This window comes from Juglans regia, chromosome 4, assembly GCF_001411555.2.
Source record: "Juglans regia cultivar Chandler chromosome 4, Walnut 2.0, whole genome shotgun sequence".
Taxonomy (NCBI): Eukaryota; Viridiplantae; Streptophyta; class Magnoliopsida; order Fagales; family Juglandaceae; genus Juglans; species Juglans regia.
In genome coordinates, this window is record NC_049904.1 from 22285051 (window position 1) to 22304908 (window position 19858).

At 36.8% G+C, this 19858-nt stretch overlaps 1 protein-coding gene across 3 annotated transcripts; it reads right to left on the reverse strand.

Annotated features, from left to right (window-relative positions):
• Positions 1 to 200: 200 nt before the first annotated feature.
• On the reverse strand, positions 201 to 13613 carry LOC109016986 (eukaryotic translation initiation factor 4G-like). 3 transcript variants are annotated; one of them, XM_018999334.2, is made up of 10 exons: positions 13488 to 13613; positions 13142 to 13370; positions 12800 to 12948; positions 12463 to 12609; positions 12228 to 12301; positions 12044 to 12100; positions 5619 to 7040; positions 2346 to 5515; positions 866 to 1060; positions 201 to 766 (listed from the first exon to the last, which is right to left on the reverse strand). In XM_018999334.2, the coding sequence occupies exons 2-10, from the start codon at positions 13303 to 13305 to the stop codon at positions 424 to 426; spliced, it is 5721 nt and encodes a 1906-aa protein (XP_018854879.2). In that variant the 5' UTR covers positions 13306 to 13370; positions 13488 to 13613; the 3' UTR covers positions 201 to 423. The 3 variants fall into 3 exon arrangements, with proteins under 3 accessions (XP_018854879.2, XP_018854869.2, XP_018854875.2); XM_018999324.2 differs by having other exon boundaries at positions 12463 to 12615; XM_018999330.2 differs by lacking the exon at positions 13488 to 13613 and adding an exon at positions 13456 to 13474 and having other exon boundaries at positions 12463 to 12615.
• Positions 13614 to 19858: the final 6245 nt, after the last annotated feature.

Genomic DNA, 19858 nt, shown 5'->3' on the forward strand with positions numbered 1-19858 from the left:
AGCACAATATGGAAGAGTTTTGATCTATTGCCAATTGCCAAGACATGGAATGAGAGTATGAGTGTTCGTGCCCCAAATCTGGTTCGAGAATCTGTGGCACTAAATAAAAGCATCCACAAACCATTGTTTGTTAGACGACGAAGAAATACTAACATCAACTCGACCCAATATGTCGACATCACCAGCGTGATTCAAGAAAATTATAAGTAGGAAAACTTAAAATTTTCCGATGCTCAATTGAACCTTTCATAATCCCAGTTAACATTTGAAGAATAATATTAAGACATGGAGAAGGAAAAGGAAAGCCCGATATATAAATCCCCGCCCACCCTCGAAGAAGATATATATATATTTTTTTTTTGGTCGCAAATTAAGAACTAGCCTAAAACACTTTCCTTTTCTTCTACCAAGATACAATGAGCATCAAATTTCCCCCTTAATAAATTTCTCTAACTTCCTTGACCTGTAAGGATCTGGAGGCAGAAAATCCTCAAACCTCAAAGTGGAGCTTGCCCTGATTTCATTTAAGACAGAATCCCCCATCTCGGATTTTATAACTTCCAAGGTGCTTCCAAGAACATCTGCCGCAAGCCCAACTTCTAGAAGATGACCCGGCTCCTCTCCCCCTTTATGTATTAACAACCCAATCTCTCTCAAAGGGATCACATTTTCTGTAATGACTTTAGCAAAGATATGACCAAGAAATTCTGGTGCTCTTGGGGCATCATTTACGGCATCCTCCAGAGTAGTCAGAACAGATTCAAACCTGGCCAGATGTAGGGAAACAGCTGTAAGTAAATAGGGCACTGAATCTAAATCATGAAAAGCCAAAAGATCATAACTAATATTGTGAAATATCATTTACCCTTTGATGAGCTGGGCTTGACTCAACACACCATCCCCGGACTTAGAAAGATAGATCAGAAGCTTTGCCAAAAGATCCCTTTCCATATCCTTCCTCTCCAAAGAGTCTGCAACCCATAGCGATACCATTGACGGATGGAAGCTTGGGGAATCCAATTCTTTAACACATAGTTCAACTTCTTTCTCGTCTCTGGCACTGAATTTAAAAATAAAAAATAAAACATCATCCATTATATTGATAAGGATAGCAAAAAAGAAAAAAAAAATAAAAAAACAAGCGCTATGGAGTTTTGTATTCTCAGCAACAGGGGATTATATCACAACTGTCCCAACAGGAAAACTACATGCTCCCGAGTAGATTGATTGAGGTAAAGTGCAAGTGACACTCCAAGAACTTTACACAAGGCCAGTTTACCAATTCGCTGGCCTACAGTTTAAATGTCGTACGACCTCCAGTTTATAATACCAAGAACCTAAAAGCTAGCATCATGATTATTAATCATATCATTTGATGAAAACTATTTTTATGTGATTTCGCTCTATTCATCGCATCCCTCCCTTCAAAACAATAAACAACCTTCAACTCCCGCTGACAACTAATTCAGGCAGCAGGTGAACTGTGTTCTGTTATTTATTCAGTCTCTTAGTTTACGAGGAAAAAAGATAATATTCAAATGCTTCGAAGATGTTTTTCAACTGTACATAGAAGGAAAAAAAGAGAGAACACGGAACTTATAAAATATGTATAGGGTTTCTTCACCAAGTCTCATTTGTCATTTCAGAAAATCAAGTGAGATGACAAAGCATCCCCACACCACTACAAGAATAAATCTTCACCGAGTCAAAAACTATGGCCACCACAATTTTATGGGTAAAAATACTATAAGCAACAATAAAAAACTTTATAGACAAATAACCTGGTTGATTTTCAAAACCCTAAGCATACCTAATCAAATCCAATCCAGCTCATTCGAAATTCAGAGTTTCAACAAAAGACAATACAAGGGGCAGAAAGGTGAACAAAGCAATGAAGGAAGCAAAAAATCTGTTTCAACTTGCAAGCGAACAAAGGGAGCCAGGCAGGTTTGGGGCAAAGACAAGATCAAGATTTCTCATCTCATCTCATCATTACAACTTTTTTAAATTCCCACACAAAATATAATAAACAATTCAACTTTTTCAAATCTCAAAACAAAAATAATATTAAAAAATAATATTTTAAACTTTCATCTAAAACCAAAAATTCTCATCTCACTATCCAAACCTACCCTAATCAGAGATCCCATATGGCCTGTGTACTGATTGACTACATTCCATACTCTTGCATTGGATAGCTTCTATAGACTTTAATCGGATGAACGTATAGAGGTTTAATGCAAGCACTCATGTGCCGGCAAGCAGATGATGCAAGATTCTCTAAACTTGGAAAATAGGGATTGGTATAACAGGACAATAGATGCACACATAAGACAAGATGAAACCTGTAATATTCTTTAATTGCTGCCATCGACTTATCCCGAAGGCGTTCTTCAGGACATACTTTTTCTGAAGGAACATTTTGAGGAAAAGCTGTTCCCTGCCCTCGTGCAGGTGGTGAGATTGCAAGAGATCTATCAGAACTCCGGTCTGGATTCCTTGGGTCTCTGTTACCATAACTCACATTGCGCTCTTGAGAACTTGAAGGTTCATAAGCAGCTGGAGCCACAAATCTAACCGGAATAAATCTTGGAGCAAGATCCTCCCTTGTGCCATAAGTTGTTCGCTCTGGTAAAGTGCTGTAGCCATTCAAACCAGCTGCCATTCTTCTGAAATCTGTGGAGCCTGGAGACACATCAGCTACTGGAGTACTTGGCATTGACGGTGGTCCTCTGATTGACATTCCTCTCCCAAGACCACCTTGAGGTCCCAAAGTAATAGAATCATCAAGACTGGGTCTCTGAGGCAAGGGAACTGACAACATCCTAGTGTCATGAGATTGTCTGTCCTCCAACCGAACATCCTGAATGCCAAGCCCACGAACTGGAGTAGATGGTCCACGGAAACCACCCAGCTGAGCATTTGGGGGAGACAATAGTGTTGACCTAGGAGCAAAATCCATAGGTGTCCTTCTAGCTGACTGGTTGATGCTTGAACCACGACTCAACCTACTGGATTGTGCCTGTCGTTCTTGAGCAGCATCTCTGTGCACTTCATCAATCTTTTTCGGCCCTTCAACTTTTCTTCTCTGTTGCCATTTATTCTTTCTCAAATCCATAGCATCCTTCAACATGAACCTGACCCTAGAAGATAAATTCAAATTGGTAGAGAGCCTCTTCATTCTGTCAAAATATGCATCCATTTGCTGCTTGGCCCTGGGATGGTCAATCATCTCCCCAATAGTACTCATCAATTTGCACAAAGCTTCAACATCTTCTTCATCAGGAGTCTGAGACTGACCCAACAACTTCTGTATGCACGCGTGCATTATTCGCTCAGTTAACATTTTCTTCTTGTATAACTCCCCTATCAATCTAATGTTACCCAGCATTCGTCTTCGAGCCTTAACTCTCTTCTCTTCTCTTTCCTCTGCAGACTGTTTAATCTCCCCCTCTTCATCAGCTTTATTAGCTTCTTCTTGCTCTCTTTCCCCTCTCTCAAATTCCTCCTGGCACTTGTTCAGAAGTACTCTCTTAAAAGTTATCTTTTCGTTGTCTTCATTGAAATCAGGCAACTCCACAGCCAGATGACTACAGAAATCAGCGTACATCTCACAGAAAGTAGGCTCCATCAAAGCTTTGTCAAAGATCTGCGAGATGACACCAGTTAGAGTGACAGCATTGTCAATTTTGACGGCTTTCACTTGCTCAAAAAGTTTCTCAAAGTTCTGAGGAGTGAGCTTGTTTAAAATGCCTTTCAGTTGCCTTTGCTTTGCCTCTTCCTCATCCGTCACCTTACCCACTTCATATTTCTTCTCAGCTCTGTGCATCATTAGTAATGGAGTCTGAGGGGATGGAATCAAACCCTTCTGCTGGATACTGGTAGGACGTAACCACCTGTCAGCATCAGGACTATTTCTAGACATTCCGCCCTGAGGACCCATAGATGGCCCATGGAGGATACCTCCAGGATACTGCACGGGTGTTTGCACACGTGGGTTCCGGAGAACACCATAATTACCACCTGATCCAGGTCGAAAACCTGCATTAACCCCATGGCCGGAATCCAGACGCACATCCCGCCCTGAACCAAAATTACCAGGTACTTTACTCCACCTGTCTTCCCCCATCATACCACTACCATGGCGGTCTATTCGAGATCCCCCACTTGGCCTAGGACTAGGGTATGAATCGCGTTCAACAAGATGAGAGCTATTGAAACCACCACTCATCACAGCCTCTGCTATATCAGCTGTAATCTCGAAACCATGTGGAAGATCAGTGCATTGCTCTGAAAAAATCAAGAGGAAATCTCTGGAATACTTTTTGGTCATAGTTCCAACTCCGTCTTTGTCATGATTATCCAGTATTCCATGTATCTGTTGTCCATCATCCAAAACTTCTAATTTTGGTGTCGATATGTCGGCAGCGTCTTCCCAATCATCAGGTTCAGCTTTTTCCAGTCCACTTTTTTCGCTTGCTGGGGCATCTAATTCAACAGCATCAGTAGGTGCCTCCTTCACATGCACGTTAGAAGAAGTGCTCTCGGCAGTTTCTGTAGACGCAACAGTTTCTTTCTTTTCCTCCGGGCCCTTATAAGCATTATAAAGATCAGAAGTTAACCCAGCAGCGTCAGCTTTTTGAAGAAATTCTTTTCTCTTCTTTTTTCCTTTACCAGCACCCTTTGCCCTATTCAGATCGGAAATAGGTTTATCCTTGGCACCTGATGCTCCGAAAGAGACCAAGCCATCAATGTTCTCTACACCTTCCCCTTCATGTTTTGAGGTTGCTTCTACAATATCAGGGGTTGGAATATAAGCAGACAGCTGATCTGATATACCACATATTGCAACAACTTCACTACTGCCTACACTATCACTTCTGCTTGAAAAGGCATCCAAATATAAGCTCCTCTCACCATGAGGACTTCCACCATCTAATTTATCAGTTGTCCTGTCAATTTCTGTATGACACCTCACAGGTTCATCCAGCCCCCTCTGTACAGTCTTTGAAGTTAGAACCTCATCATTTGTAGTTATTGCCTTCAGACCAGAATCTTGTCCAGACTGTTCTCCCACAATTTGTTTAATATTTTCCTGAGATTTTAACAAAATAGGCTCTGAAGATATCTCACTACCGATATTATCCTGTTTGGACCCTTCAAGCAATCTGCTTTCTCCTTGTTCATCTATTCCCATAGTTTCTTGGTCTAATTGTTCATCTGGCCTAGCATGATGAACAGTTTCAGAGGTATCAAGAATGATTCGAGCACCACAAATCTGAGATGAGACACTGGTTGAGTCCTCTCCAACACTGTCAACCTTTAATTCAGAAGCATCATGAGTAGCATCACCAACAGATGGCAGTGATTGTTGTAATGATGAAACACCTTCACTATTCGCATGCGTAGTAGTTGTTTTAGCTAGTACAGCTCCTGAAACTCCACCGTTAGAAGATATACCATGCTCTAGAGCTCGAGAAGGAAAATTTGAGGTTGAAATAGATTGGCTAGCAACCTGTAGAAAGGTGTAAAATTTTACTAAAAAGATTAGGAAAAGGCTAAATCAAAATAAAGATGCTTAAAAGAAATGGTAATAAACAAGTACAGCATAAAAATACCTGATGCTGTGGTTGAATATATCCTTTCTTGTCTGGCTTCTTTTGATGATCTTTAATCGAGTTTGACCTACCAAGGGTTTCCCTTCTTCTGCCTTCATTATTGGGCACAACTAGTGCAGATTCCTCGGATGGTGAACCTGAAACCAAAGATAAGTGATCGGGTACCAGGCCGTCAGAAGAACTAGCATCTGAAACAGCCGCTGACTGTTTAGTCGCCACCGGCAATGACTTGGAGACCAATGATTCAGAGCTAGTTTTCATCTGCCACAAAGAGACTTCTGGAAACCTCTGAGAGTCCCTTTGAGGATGTGACAAGTTAGCTTCCCCAGATGGCCTCACATGTTTTGGAGATTCACCCTTTTCAACACCATGTGAGCAATTTGGCAGCAATGAGTCTCCAACCTTTTCTCCATTAGAAGGGCCAGTGATTGGCTTAACTGTAATTGGTACTGTTGTCAATGGAGGAGAGGAGATTATGTTATGTACATCACGAGAACGTTCCAAGTTTGGTGGATCTGCAACACCATGCATTTGGGTCCCAATCTTATTTACAGGTATGGGATTATGAGCCGATGGATTCACAAAAGTCATGTTTTGGGGACCCTGTGTAGCTGGATAGTTAAATCTTGAAGCTTGAGAACTGGCTGCTATCTGGCTACTTGTCAAAGGAACAGAACTCTGGGGTGGATAAAATATAGAGCTGGCATTGTAAGAATTGGGAGGATAAAAGCTAATGGGATGAGAAGGTGCATATGATGGAATAGGTTGTGATTGAGGATGCACGTTAGGGTGAGACCTAGGACCAGCTGACCCGACGTCTGAATAGGAATCTGCCCGTTTATCAAGCTTTAACTCTTCACGTGTCTCTGGATGAGTAATCTTGACAGGAGTTTTACGAGGACCACCATAACTTCCCCCCTGCTGCTGGGGATAATGTGGAGTCATGCTGATTCCCATATTGCCCAACTGAGGACCCATTTGAGTTGGGAAACTCAAGCCCTGGGCTTGATGAATAAGACCTTGTGTCTGCATAGGAAGGTGTTGGAGACTGGGAAGATACATAGGCTGTTGCATTTGGGGTGCATTTCCCATGGACAAAGGTAAATTCAATGGCATTTGAAGTGAAGCAGCTGTCATGCCCTGGGATTGAATCTGTTGGTTGGGGCCTCTGAATTGCACAGGAACCTGTGGCTGGTGAAATGGCATTTGCATGGGCATCCCAGTCATGGTATGAACAGAAGGCTTCTGTGGTTGGCTTGCTGGTTGTGGAGGTGAGACTTGCACATCCTTTTTGACCTTGGGCACTGAATGAGCCTCCCCAGTATTAGCTTGGATTACAGGACCGACATCCTTTCTCGGTAACTGCTTAGGTGCAGGAGGAGCTGGCAACGGAGCTACAGATCTAAAAGAATCATGGCGTGCCTGCAGGTTAAAAATACAAAAGGTTTCTTTAATTACAAAAATATAAATGCCCAGTGCCATAAATTTCCAATATCCCACGATGAGTAATGGAACCATACACACACCAACTGTCCAGGCACAAAGGAAATGCCACATAAAAAACATGCTAAGTTTTAATAGGACATTGTGCATAGTTCCATACCACTTGAAACAAAGATGAGAGCAAGGATACAGGCTATAATTAAGGATCGACTTACAACAAATAAGCAGTCCATAGGATGAGAATGTGACAAGCTTTTTTTTTTTTTTGATAAGTTGAGAATGTGACAAGCTATAGTCCACAAGGCTATAATTAAGTGCTCACATATTGTTGTTCAGGTTTCTGGGGGTAAAGGCTGTCATGGCGTCCTTTCATATTCTATTTCCAGTGCTTCTTGCCGGAGATAAGCTATAACCTACTTCAGTTTTTGCATTCGTTTTCATCTGTTATAAATCTATAGCTTTGAGATGGAGGGTAGTTTCCAGATTGAAGCTAAGTTGTTTGAATTTAGTAGGAAAGGTGGCGACTTTTTTCTGTATTTCAGAGAAGAGTAGGAAGTTATCGAAGACTCTTTCTCTTAAGGGAGATATGGTTCTTTGGACGGCTAAGGTGGTTGAGAATTGCTTGAGACAAGCGGGAAGAACAGAATCTTACCAGACTAGAAGGTAAGGAAACAGAGTCTTCTTGGTCCAAAGGTGTCAAAACTCGTATGGTAGATTTGTGAAGTTGGTCAAGTTTGGCACTGGCAAAGGGCAGGGTATACTTGTGATTCCTGAAGGATGGAAAGGGAGTGGGTGGGCTGTTTTTGTGAGGAAAATGAGAGAGTTGGTGGGTTCGAAATCCTCTGGAAAGGGGAAGTTGATTGGACCCAAGAGTAATAAAGGAGTTGGACTGGGTCGAGGCCGAGAAATTAAATCAGAGCAGAGCAGTGGAGGATGAAGTCTTTTAATGGGCAACAACATTCGAAGAACCCAAGAGGTGAGGAGGCCCAGCCCATGGCATCGACGGTTCCAACATTTGGCCAGAGTTCACAGAGTGGGTTGTCGAAGGCGGGGGAATCTGTTGAGGGGGTTCCGGCATCCAGATTCTCATCGGAATCTCACCAGCAACCTAATTTGAAAAACTTGATTATAATGCAAAGGGAGGAGGTGTCTTAGAGATAAAGGCAAGGTAAGGGTTGCCAACAGCAATTAATGAAACCAAAGATAAGCTCTTGGAATGTACGGGGACTTAACGATTACAAAAAGGGTCTCCGTGTGAAGAATTTGATCCGCAAGTGGAGGGTGATGTGATCTGTTTTCAGGAAACCAAATTAAAACTAGTTAATCAATCAATTGTTAGTAGTTTGTGGAGCTGTCATTGTGTGGGGTGGGTGGATTTAGTAGCAGATGGGGCGTCAGGTGGAATCATTATTATGTGGGATAGGAGGGTTGTGGAGTTGATAGATCATTTTGTGGGAGATTACTTGGTGGCGTGTCATTTTAGGAATGTTGATGATGGAGTGGAATGGGCTTCTGCTGGTGTTTATGGCCCCAATTTGGAGATTAATAGGAGAACGTTATGCGAGGAAATGGCGGGCATTTTCTGTTGTTAGGATCTTCCTTGGTGTTTTTGAGGGGATTTCAATGTTATGAGGTTTCCTAGCGAAAGAGTGGGGGATTCTCATTTCACTAATGCAATGAATGATTTCTCTGATCTGATTTTTGAGTTAGAATTGATTGATTTACCAATGGCAGGAGGGGGCTTTACGTGGTCCAACAAAAGGACATGGTCAAAGCTAGATAGATTTCTGGTTACAGCTTCATGGGAGAGTTGTTTTTCCATATTTGAATCAGAAAAGGTTACCAAGATTATGCTCTTACCACTATCCTATTATTTTGGATTGTGGGGACCTTAGTGGAGGAAGTAGATACTTTAAATTTGAAAAAAATGAGGCTGGAGGATGAGAGTTTTGTGGAATGGGTGAGGCAGTGGTGGTCTTCATATTTGTTCTATGGCACTCTGAGTTTTGTTTTGGCTGGTAAACTCAAAGCTCTAAAACAAGATCTGAAAAAATGGAATGTTGAGGAGTTTGGGAACGTTGAAAATAAAAGGAAGCCTTTGTTACAACAGCTGCAATGTTTGGAGGAAAACGAGTTGTCGGGGGTTATTTCAGGTGAGGAGTTGGAGAGGAACAAAGGGGCGGTAGCTGGACTGGAAAAGATCACTTTAATGGAGGAAATTTCTTGGAGGTAGAAATCTAGGGTTCGTTGGTTGAAGGAAGGTGATAAGTGTACAAAAGTTTTTCATCAAATGGCAAATTCTCATAGAGGGAACAATGCAATTGAAGTTATTCAAGAGATGGTGTAAACATGCTTTCGGATCAAGAGGCCATCAAGGAACATGCTGTCAATTTTAAAGAGAAGTTGTTCAAGGAAAAATATTCGTGGAGACCAAAGCTAGACAGATTGTCTTTTGATGCAATTGATCCAGAAAGTGCAACATGGATGGAGCGAGTTTTTGAAGAAGATGAAGTGTTAGTGCTGTCAAAGGAATGGCTAAAGACAAGGCTCTGGGTCCGGACGGGTTTTCTACAGCTTTTTTCCAAGCATGTTGGACATAGAGAAGGAAGACATTATGAAGGTATTTCCGGAATTTCATGCTTTTATGAAATTCGAGAAAAGTATCAATGCTACTTTTATAGCTTTGATTCCTGCAAAGGTGGGGGGCAGTAACTATGCAGGATTTCAGGCCAATTAGTTTGGTTAATGGGGTCTACAAGATTATATCTAAGGAGCTGGCCAATCAGGTGAGTGCAATAATGGGAAGAATTATATTGAAGTCACAAAATGCTATTGTGAGAGGAAGACAAATACTAGATTCAGTTTTAACGGCTATCGAATGTTTGGATCACATAATTAAAATGGGCGAATCTGGAGTTTTGGTTAAATTGGATATGGAAAAAGGCTTTTGATCATATTTGTTGGGAGTTTCTATTGTATCTTCTTGGTCGTTATGGTTTCGGTGAGAGGTGGTGTATGTGGAGAAAGCATTGTATTTCTGTACCAAGATTCTCCATTTTGGTGAATGGTAAACCGGTTGGTTTCTTTAATAGTTCACATGGTTTGAGACAAGGAGATCCGATATCTCCTTTCCTCTTTATTATTGGCATGGATGCATTGAGTAGAATGATTGAGGAGGCGGCGGTGGGAGGTAGCTTTTTGTTGGGTTTTGAAGTGGGCTGCGATTCTCGGAGTAGTGTGATTGTTTCTCATCATCTTTTCGCCGACAACACATTAATTTTCAGTGAATCTAATCAAGAACAACTTTGGTCTTTAAGAGCTCTTTTGCTATGTTTTGAAGTTGTGTCGGGGTTGAGAATTAACTTAACCAAGTCTGAAATAGTTCCGGTGGGCTCAATGTCAAATATTTCTGATCTAGCCACTATTTGGGGTGTAAAATATCGTCGCTGCCAATGTCATATCTTGGTCTTCCCTGGGTGCCTCGCATAAATCTGTTTCGATTTGGGAAGGAGTGATTGAGAAGATTGAGGGGAGATTAGCCAGCTGGAAAAAATTACATTTGTCTAAAGGGGGTAGAATCACTTTAATCAAGAGTACGCTGCGCAATCTTCCAACATATTTCCTTTCTCTCTTTCCTTTACTGGCTGGGGTTTCTATGAAAATTGAAAAGATCTATAGGAATTTCTTGTGGGGAGGTAAAGGGGAGGAAAAGAAATATCACTTAATGAGTTGGGATAAGGTATGTCAACCGATTTCAAATGGTGGTTTGGGTGTGTGTAACTTGAGGCTTTTTAATAAAGCTCTTTGTGGGAAATGGTTATGGAGATATCATTTAGAAAGAGATGCTTTATGGAAAAATGTGACAGATGTTAAATATGGGGGTATGTGGGTGTAGTTGATGTTCAAATGAAGTAAAAGGTGCTTATGGGATGGGATTATGGAAGTCTATTCATATGGGTTGGGGGGAGTTTGTTAAACATGCCAAATTTAAGGTGGGGGATGGATCAAGAATTCACTTTTGGCATGATTATTGGTGTGGAGAGTTTTTTTTTTTTATAAGATTATTGGTGTGCAGAGTTAACTCTCAAGAATGAATTTCCTTCTCTTTTTCAGATTGCAAGGCAGCAAGATGCAACTGTGGTTGATTCTCTCTCTTTTGAATAGTAGCACTCAATGGACTGTTGCGAAATGTAAATGATTGGCAAGTCACTGTAATTTCAGATTTTCTCAGCAGATTATGAGTTGAAGATTGTCCAAGGAAGTGTAGACAGTTAGTTGTGGATTCACATTTCAGATTCTCAGTTCACTCCTATTATAATGCTTTAACCTGCCAAGGTGTAAGTGATTACCCCTGGAAAAGTATTTGGAAAGGGTATCTTTCTTCTGTTGGCTTGTGTCTCATGATAAAATTCTGACAACAGAAAATCTAAGAAAGCGTGGTCTTTGTATTGTTGATTGGTGTTCTATGTGCAAGAAATATGGCGAATCAGTTAATCACTTGTTTCTCCATTGCGAGGTGGCTAAAAGTTTGAGGAATGTCATTTTTGAAAGGATGGGTATTTCTTGCGTGATGCCAAAGCATGTGGTGAATTTACTAGCCTGCTGGAAGTATGCTGGGCGGTGTCTACCTATTGCAGCCATTTTGGAAAATGATTCCTTCATGTTTGATGTGGTGTTTATGGCTAGAAAGGAATGGGAAATGTTTTGAAGACAAAGAAGGATCGATGGAAGAAATTCGGGAATTTTTCCTTAATCAACCATGTCTATGGGCTAAGGCTTTTGTAATGAATGGTGATGAAGTGTTGGAGTTTTTCTAGTTTTTGCTTTCTTTTTAGTCGTTGTACGTAGGCATTTCCTCTTGTATACTTCATGTGTATTTAGGCTATGCCTATTTATGGTAATAAACTCTTATTAATTATAAATAAATATATATAAAAAAAAAAAAAAAAGGATGAGAATGGGAAGAAAAAAAATGTACAAACCTGATCTCGTTTCTGTTCATCCAAATTTGGGGGTGCTGAGCTAGTTCTAGCAGGAACCTACAAACACAAAATGATCACACAATCCTTTCGACTATATTAAAAGAGATTACAAAAACTACTGAGAACCATTCAACTGGGAAAAACCAATAACGCTCATTTTGGGGATGTGAGAGCATTTGCACACCTGCATCCCATTCATGCAACCAGGACTTATGGACCCAAACTGAAAGGGGAATGCCTTAGACGCATCTCCAGGGGCTGATCCACAGAAAAAAATAAAGATTATATCATTAGTTCATTTGTCTAATACTACAAATCACTGCCAAGAAAAAAAAATAACATTGATAGTCTTCCACATTACAACAAATTTCATATAGTTAAAAAAATAATAGACATATCTCCAAAGCTTCAAGACATACCCTTTGCAGGTGTCGTAGGAGCTGTTGAGTCACAGTTCACAGAGGCAGATTGAGAAGTCGGAGGCTTTGGAACTGCTCGGGTGCTTCTCTGAGGAGCCAACAACTCAGTCGGCTTGGCAGCTGTGCTTGTAGTCGGCACATCAGATGCTGGTCCTACCATCAACCATAACAACAAAATCATAATCCAAATCAATCAAGAGGATAAACTCATAAAAAACAATGGAACTTCTATCAATTATAAGGAAACCCCACCAACATTCTTACCTCAATATTCACAAAGCAATAAAGCAGATAAAATATAATTTTTTTGTTCAAACTGTAAGGGAAAAATTCATACCATGTTGGGGCTGTACATGGGAACCATTCTGTACTACGGTACCAAGCGGCGTAGAAGCATTACTAGACTCCAATGATGACGAATTGAAAGTGGGCAAGCTTGCCCTGGATTGACCTCCTCCTTGTGCATTATTATTATTCTTCTTAACACTAAAAACATACACAAAAAGCCCAAGCAACATACAAAAAATGAAACCGCAATTCACAAATAACGAAATAAACAACCCTAACTCCCCTATACACCACAAAACAATCATAAAATAAAATAACTTCCCAAAAACGCCACGAAATTTAAAAAGAAAGAGAAAAAGTTTCCAAATCACAAACCCTAGAGCAATGATACCTGCGGTTGGAGGATAGATGGTAGGACGGAGAAGGGGCGGGCCCGCCGCCCTTGCCGTAAGCTCCTGAGGAACTCCGCTGCTGGTTGGAGCTTGCGGATCGCCTATCGGGTTTCCTGTACTGTGTCGTCTCGCTCTTATCCGACCTATATTGATTATGGGACATATATCCCAACCCTTAAATTCCCTCCTTTTTTCGCTTTTGTTTTGTTCTTTTCCTCGCAAATTTCTCTGCAGGCAGACAAACAAGATCCAACAACCATAAAAAAAAATCCCCACGACACTATTAAACCAACAAAAAACAAAATCCACACACATAAATACACAGAGACGGAGAGACTCAAGGACCTCTAAAGCGAGAGTGTAGAGCGAATTAGGGTTTACTGAGCGGTCATCAGAGACAGAGGGTGAAAAAAAAAACAGAGAAGGAGAGAGAGAGAGAGATGTAAAAGAGAAGAGGTAGCAGCGTAAGAGAGAGAAGAAGCAAAATTGGGGAGGGTGATTTGGTAAAGAGTATCTATCAGATTAAATTTAAAAATATTATTTAATTAAATAACCCAATATTTTTTTTTTCAGAAACGGCAAAGGAAAAGCAGAGAAAGAGAGAGAGAATTCGATTTCGAGGGTCAAAGTGGAAGGAGCGTTAAGGCTTCGTTTCGAATCTAAATTTATATCAATTTATTTTAATTTATTATTATAATTTTTTTAAATTTTAATATAAAATTTAATTAATTAATTAATTTTTTTAAATCTTAAAATAATAATAATAAATAATAATATTCTAATAATATTTTACCATCTCAATTCAATTTAATTCAATATTTAAACGCACCATTACATTAATTTGAAAAATTAAGTATTCTACTATTATTTTTTATTTTTTATTTTTATTAATATTTATAAAATATCTAAAATTACCGTACCATATAAACGCATCCTTGAGATTTTTCTTTTAGGGAGATATGTAATCGTTCTCTCTTTCTTCTTGTATATCTTTTGTAAATGAATATTTTAAGAATGATATGCGATAAAAATTTTATAAATATAAATGAGATAATTTATAAATAATAATTAGAAATTTTGAGTTAAGTATTTTATGAATTTAAAAAAATAAGACAATAAAAATTTGAATAAAAAATATAATAAAATTAAAATATTATTAAAATATAATTTTTTAATATAACTTTTATTTTGAAATTTGAAAAATACTTTTTTTTTTTAAAAAAAAAAATTTGAGAATGTTGTAATGATTAATATAAAAATATTTATATTTTAATGATATTTAAGAATAAAATAATATGAGAGAAGATGAGAACTATTTACATACATCCCCTAAAAGTAATATTATATACTATATTATCATCTTATTTTTATTCTATAATGTGACATATTTAGGAGTGGTTTGAATTTATAAATGAGTTGAGATAGTTTGTAAATAGTAAAATAAAAGTTGAATTATTTATTATATTTTGATTAAGAATTTGAAAAAGTTGTTTTGAGATCTGAAAAAGTTAAATTACTTATTATATTTTATGTGAAAATTTGAGAAAGTTGTAATGATGAGATGAGATGAATTGAGATGAGTTGAAGTGAATTTTAAATGCAAACAAGGCCTTATTATTATTTGATATATTTTTTTTAATTTCTAACTTTTTTTTTTCTTCTACTTGTCACCGACCTAATAGTTTTTCTCCTGAGTTGGAGATACTGTACGTGTTTCTCACGCGCATCTTAATTAAAAGGATGATGGTGTGAATAAATTAAAATTTTGAAAATGGATTGGAAGATGTTTTGTTTTCTTTAGGAAGAAGGAAGCATAGTATGGATGGAAAAGTTGATGGCGATTAACTTTATCGTTTGTGCAATGTTTTGTGACAAAGTTTCTCATTTTAGGAATTACTTGATCAGGAAATCAAATCCAAGTTAAAAAATATATATATATTTTAGAAAAATAAGTGTATTATTAATTATGATCAATATGGTTTATTACTAAATTTATTTGAATTTTATACGAATTTTCGTGTGATAATAATAAATTTTCAATAAATATTATAGTATATTTATCTTTCACTTTAAATATCTTGATCCAATAAAGAATAAATGTCTTGTATTTATTTATTTGCTTACTTCGGTTAGCAATAACTCTATAGTTCAACGAACATTGTTAATCACGTATCAAAAACATCATAAATTTCAAAAGAAAAAACAAATTGTCCAAAAATATTTGTGGTCGAAAGTCAAGCCCACCGATCAAAAAAAGGAAATAGAAGATACCTGTTTAGTGTTTTCCACATGGACGTATTTCATGGGTGACACATGTGGTTGTTTAACTTATTATCCGATTAAACCTCGTTTGATGGTAAAAATATTTTATTTTATTATTATTATTATTATTTTAAATTTATATATAAAATATCATAAATAATTTAATTTTTTTTTAATTTTTAAAATAATAATAATATTAAAAAATAATATTTTATTCAATTTTTAATTTTATATCTCAACTCGTGGTATCTTTTAACTCATTAGTCAAGCAGCACCTAAAACTACTAACTTTTTTAAAAAGAAAGGAAAAAAAAAAAAAAAAAAAAGCGACTTTTATTCCTTTTCTTCGAGTTGGGTTTTACTTTTCGGCCATTGGGATTGCTTAGGAGGGACTATAATGGGAACTCCCTTTATCACAACAAGCATTCAAAGTCGCTGTAAATGGTTGCATCAATGAAACAGCCGTTTTGTTTCCAACATTTCGTCGTTTTGCTAGAGTTTAGAAGAAGAGTCCAAATTATCAATAGGATGCTTTTTAAAAACGCAGTGTTCTGATTTTAAATATATTCAACCATTAACTCTGCTTGCTATTTGCCATATTCTTAAAGTCGGATTGATTGCAATGCTTGATAGTTTGAAGAGATTATCGTGTGTGTGTGTGTGTGTGTGTGAGAATAGCAAGTCCACAAGGTTTATAACATGAATTTATGCAACCATGAAGATATTCTATATCGTTTGTTTTTGCAGATGAGATGAGTTGAGATAGAAGTTGAAAATTGAATAAAATATTATTAAAATATATTTTTTTAATATTATTTTTATTTTGAGATTTCAAAAAATTTGAATTGTTTATTTTATTTTGTATAAAAATTTGAGAAAATTGTAATGATAAGATGAGTTGAGTTGAGAAGTTTTGTGAAAACAAACGAGACACGTTGTGATTTCATGTTTAATTCTACACATCTTGTTTCATGTTTACAAACGAGGCAATTGTAATTCTACACATCTTGGAATGTTTGGCCAAAATGGTGGTTTCATGTTTACATAGGAGAAACCATGTTACTGGCATGGAACTTAGAGAGGCCTGCATCCAACAGAACAGAATTTGTTGCTTTAAGAAACATTATTGGTGGAATTGGGTGAAAGCGAAGATTCTAAAGTTCCCCAGGCTTTTGAAGTTCAGAGTCAGCTTAAGCATCAATTAGGCAGCCCATTTCAAGTGGTGGGAGGAAAGGAATTCATTTTCTTTTCATGTGGGCTTTTTGTATGGTGCTGTCATCTATTCCCTTTAACCACTTTACCAATCAAACTGTGCAGCAGCAGGGCAGGGAAGGTTGTTTTGAAATCTTGGTTCTTTTTTGTTCTCTGCTCGAGTTTGTTTGCCTGTTTGTCTTCCTCTTCTGGTTTGTCTGTCATGAAGCATGTTTTTAGCAAAGCAAAGAGTAAAGGGATGCAAGAGTTGGTTGTACTTGTACTTGCAGCATTGATTACTTTGAAACCTTGATATCACCATGCAACTTCAGACAATTGCTTAGGAGATTAGGCCCTCTCAATCTGGTGAACCATATGTTGCCCCATTTATCAGCATGGTGTCTTTATGTTAACAAGTTTACATTTGCTGGCCATGCCTTGCACTTAGGCAAGCTCGACAGCTCAGGCAACTTTATAATCTACCCTTTTGTGTATGGGGTTGGCAGAGGAGAGAATAAATCAAACATTGAAATTACACCAACTTTATATCTTTTTCCCAATCTATAACATGTCTCTGCAATCTGCATAGGCTTGTTTTGAGTTCGGAAGGCCTTTGGCCTGAAGCTGCTGTTGCCGCATCTGCTACTGTTGTGTGTTCTTTTTTTAAGCAACTCCTCTGCTACTGCTGACTTGCTATTGTCGCTAAGGTATCAGCTGTTGTAAAGATTTTAAGGCCTTGTTTAAAAAAATATTTCATCTCTTCTTATCTCAAATACTACTCAAATATAAATACTTTCAAATTAATCATCACAATTTTTTTAAAATTTCAAACAAAAAATAAAAAACAATTCAATTTTTTCAAATTCACAAATAAAAATAATATTTAAAAAAATATTCTAACAATATTTTAATTTTATAATATTTTTTATTCAATTTTTTCTCTATCATTTCTCAAAATCTCATCAAATATTAATTTAAACTATCTCATTATTATTCATAATCATCTTACTCCTATTCACAAAATTTCCATCCCATCAAACACTCCAATCTTGTTATTGAGTTTTGGTGAAAAGCATTTCCTATTTGTGCGGTGTATATGGATTTCTGGTTCTTTTTAAAAGCATTTTCCCCTTCGTATTTTATCAAAATTGGTTTCAAAGACTCCGAGAGGGAATGGGATCTTTTCACAAACCGACGCAACTTTTAACATATCTTTTTTACTTTGGATTTTATAATTATTCTTTTACTTTTTGACTCTTGGATTATAAGCAATTGCCGTAAAATACTAAAAGGGAAAATATTCGAGGACGATCAGCTTCTCTAGGCAAATCCAAAAGAATGTGCTTGGGCCAGGTAATGCCTTGGCAGGCTTACTAGTGTATATATGCTCTGGGCTTGAGGGGCTGCCTTAGTTTGGGCCAAAAGTTGAGGCCTGGACAGGGTTAAGTACTAAAGGTACTTGGATTGTTACCTTTTTTTTTCTTTTTTCTTTTTTAAGGATAATTATAAATTTATTACCTTCTTATCAGCCTTTTATTATGTTATAGTGTATTTAAAATTTTTATTTTTTTATTATTTTATTTTAAGTACTTTTTTAACATTCTTAATCATTAAAAAAAAATTAAAAATATAATATTTCAATAATTGTCACTTCTTTAACCATTAAATAAAAAAAATAAAAGAAGTAGACTAGTAGTAAATGAATAGTAGTAAGTAGTAAACCTATCATTATATATATTTTTTAAATTATTTTATAAGTCAACGTAAATAATACACATAATAAAATATTTATATAGCATAATTTAATTTAAAAAATTAATTTTATAGCATACTTATAAAATAATGATTTGAAAGTATAATAATTTTTTTCCCCTTAAAAATCTAAATTTTCGTCTTCTTTCTTGTCGATGGTATCACCTATATGTCAAGACTTAAGAGTAAATGATAAAATCCCAAAATTATGTTGTGTCAAGTTATTGACAGGTAATTAAGCACAAGAGACATTTTAAAGATGATAATCAAAATATTTATAAAGAGAAATGTTAAACCCACACTTTGTGCTCCCAACAGTATTTAATTTTACTTAATAATCAAGAAATTTTTTAATGATATTGTAATTTTTTTTAATATTTCAAAGTATTAAAAAATAATACATGAAAAAAAATAAAAGAGAAAAATAAATGCACTATCGCCGGGAGCCCCATGTGTGGCTGTAGAACCAATACTCATTTATAAATGGTATTATTCCTCGATAGATAAAATGAATTTTCTTTGCCTAACAGGTTTATATTGACAATAACAATGGTTTTCATAATTAGGAAAGAGCATTAATATTGATTTTATTAAATTTATCTTTAAATTTTGATAAAAAAAAATTACATATTTTTCATAAATTTAAAATGTCTCTAACCATAATTCCATATTAAATTAATCATTGGATTAGTCAAAATAATAATGTAATATTATTTTTTAATAATAATATTTTTAGTTTATTTTGTTCATATTTTATAATTAAGCTAAATATATTTTAATTAATAATTTAATTTGATACTTAAATTATTGTTTTCTAATTTAAATATATTGTGGCTTAAAATTAGAAAATAATAATTTAAATAAATAAAATAATGATTATAGAGTGTGAACAGTTAGTTTTTAAATTTAGAGATGAACTTAAATGTATTGTAGTTTAAAGTTAAAGATTTTAGTGTATACTGAACCTAATACAGTAATTTTAAACACAAATTTATTAAATTTTGAATATAACACTTATTTGATAAGTAAAATGCCAATACGTTATAGCAAAGGCACCCACCTAAAAAATACCGCATATTTAAATAACAAAAATGCTATGTACAACCGCCGGGGGTAACCTTTGGGGAACCCTTGCCCCCGTGGCAAGTGAAACGACGTGTTTCATTTGATGACTCAAACGCCCCTCCCCAGTCAAGCAGATTCCTTCGTCTTCTCCACCTTGGTTGTCTCCACGAAGTCATCATCGAAGACTATGGCATCATCTCCACTCAGAAAACTCATTCTCTTCTCCACTCAGATTTGCTCTCCACGAAGCCACCATCGAAGTTCCCTTTGTCTTCTCCACAGACCCACGAAGCTAACCCCTTTGTCTTCTCCACAGACCCACGAAGCTAACCTAACCCCTTCGTCTTCTCCACAGACCCACGAAGCTAATCCCTTCGTCTTCTCCATAGACCCACGAAGCTCCCTTCTTCATCTCATCTCCAACTATATACCACCGGCTCTTGTAA

Excerpts from the sequence above, each read along its gene's own strand:
- LOC109016986 (XM_018999324.2), bottom strand. The coding sequence starts at position 13,305 with ATGTCCCATAATCAATATAGGTCGGATAAGAGCGAGACGACACAGTAC. Across the intron at positions 12,949-13,141 it reads CATCTATCCTCCAACCGCAG|TGTTAAGAAGAATAATAATA; the intron begins GTATCATTGCTC and ends GTATGTTTTTAG. Across the intron at positions 12,302-12,462 it reads TCCTACGACACCTGCAAAGG|CCCCTGGAGATGCGTCTAAG; the intron begins GTATGTCTTGAA and ends TCTGTGGATCAG.